This window comes from Corvus kubaryi, unplaced genomic scaffold (genome assembly GCF_017639235.1).
Source record: "Corvus kubaryi isolate FWS band 111438036 unplaced genomic scaffold, C.kubaryi_AGA036_p1.0 37309, whole genome shotgun sequence".
Lineage (NCBI taxonomy): Eukaryota > Metazoa > Chordata > Aves > Passeriformes > Corvidae > Corvus > Corvus kubaryi.
This window is the reverse complement of record NW_024581097.1, coordinates 396,082-396,955: the sequence shown is the minus strand read 5'-3', so window position 1 is coordinate 396,955 and position 874 is coordinate 396,082. Positions and strand designations below refer to the sequence as shown.

Here is an 874-nt window from a genome sequence, read left to right as displayed (position 1 = left end):
AGGGGTCCAGGCAGGATTAGGGGGTCAGGGCAGGGGTCCAGGCAGGGTTAGGGGGTCAGGGCAGGGGTCTGGGCAAGGTTGAGGGGTCCAGGCAGGGATTAGGGGGTCAGGGCAGGGGTCAAGGGGACTGGGAGCAGCGACCCCATACTGCAGAGCAGGGATCCCCTCCCCCAGCTCCTCCCCTCCTTGCAGGGACCCCCACCCGCCTCGGCATACAGCACACGGGTGACCAGAAACATTTAATGGTCTTTGCGTAGAAAACAGTGCAAAAGGTACAAAAACTGTGGAAGGGGCAGGGAGCCCGTGTGTGATTCGGCTGCTCCACGGCACTGGGACCCCCAGGCCAGTGGAGGTGACAAAGGCAGAGGTGACCATGACAGGATGTGACGCTGGCAGTGGGTCCCTCAGAAATCTCCTTGCAGGTCTGCGAAGAGGAGAAATGGGAAGTTTTTTCCAGACAAAGGAAAGCTGTCACAGCAACAGCCATCACTCAGCTGCCTCCTTGTGTCCTGCTCTGTCACCAACCCTCGCCCCAAATCCAACAGAGCAGACCCTCAAATCCAGTGGGAGACCCCTAAATCCGTTATCAGAGTCAGAAGGTCCCACTTGGGGTCCCTTTTGGGCACCCCCCCAGCACTCACCGCTCCGACGGATCCGCTCTCCCCGCCGGCCGCTTTCCATTCCCTCCACAAACTGCTCGAAGACCCTCACATAAGGGGCCAGGCTCGTCTTCTTGTAGTCTGGAGGATTTGGGGAGTGGGCAGAGGCGGGAGTGGGTGTTGGGGACCCCCAAACCCCAACCCTGACCCCCAAACCCCAAACCTGACCTCCAAACCCCGTCCCCCAAACCCCAACCCTGACCCCCAAACCCCAA

The 874-nt window shown here is 60.4% G+C and overlaps 1 protein-coding gene across 1 annotated transcript in view; it reads right to left on the bottom strand.

Annotated features, from left to right (window-relative positions):
• Positions 1-226: 226 nt before the first annotated feature.
• The window catches only part of PRIM1 (DNA primase subunit 1), a 9,091-nt gene continuing 8,443 nt past the window's right edge, over positions 227-874 (bottom strand). Inside the window, exons 11-12 of the mRNA XM_042028972.1 lie at positions 642-740; positions 227-424 (exon numbers count right to left, since the gene is read on the bottom strand). Of these exons, the coding sequence (XP_041884906.1) occupies positions 405-424; positions 642-740 (119 nt within the window). The 3' untranslated portion in view covers positions 227-404. The remainder of the gene's footprint in view (positions 425-641; positions 741-874) is intronic.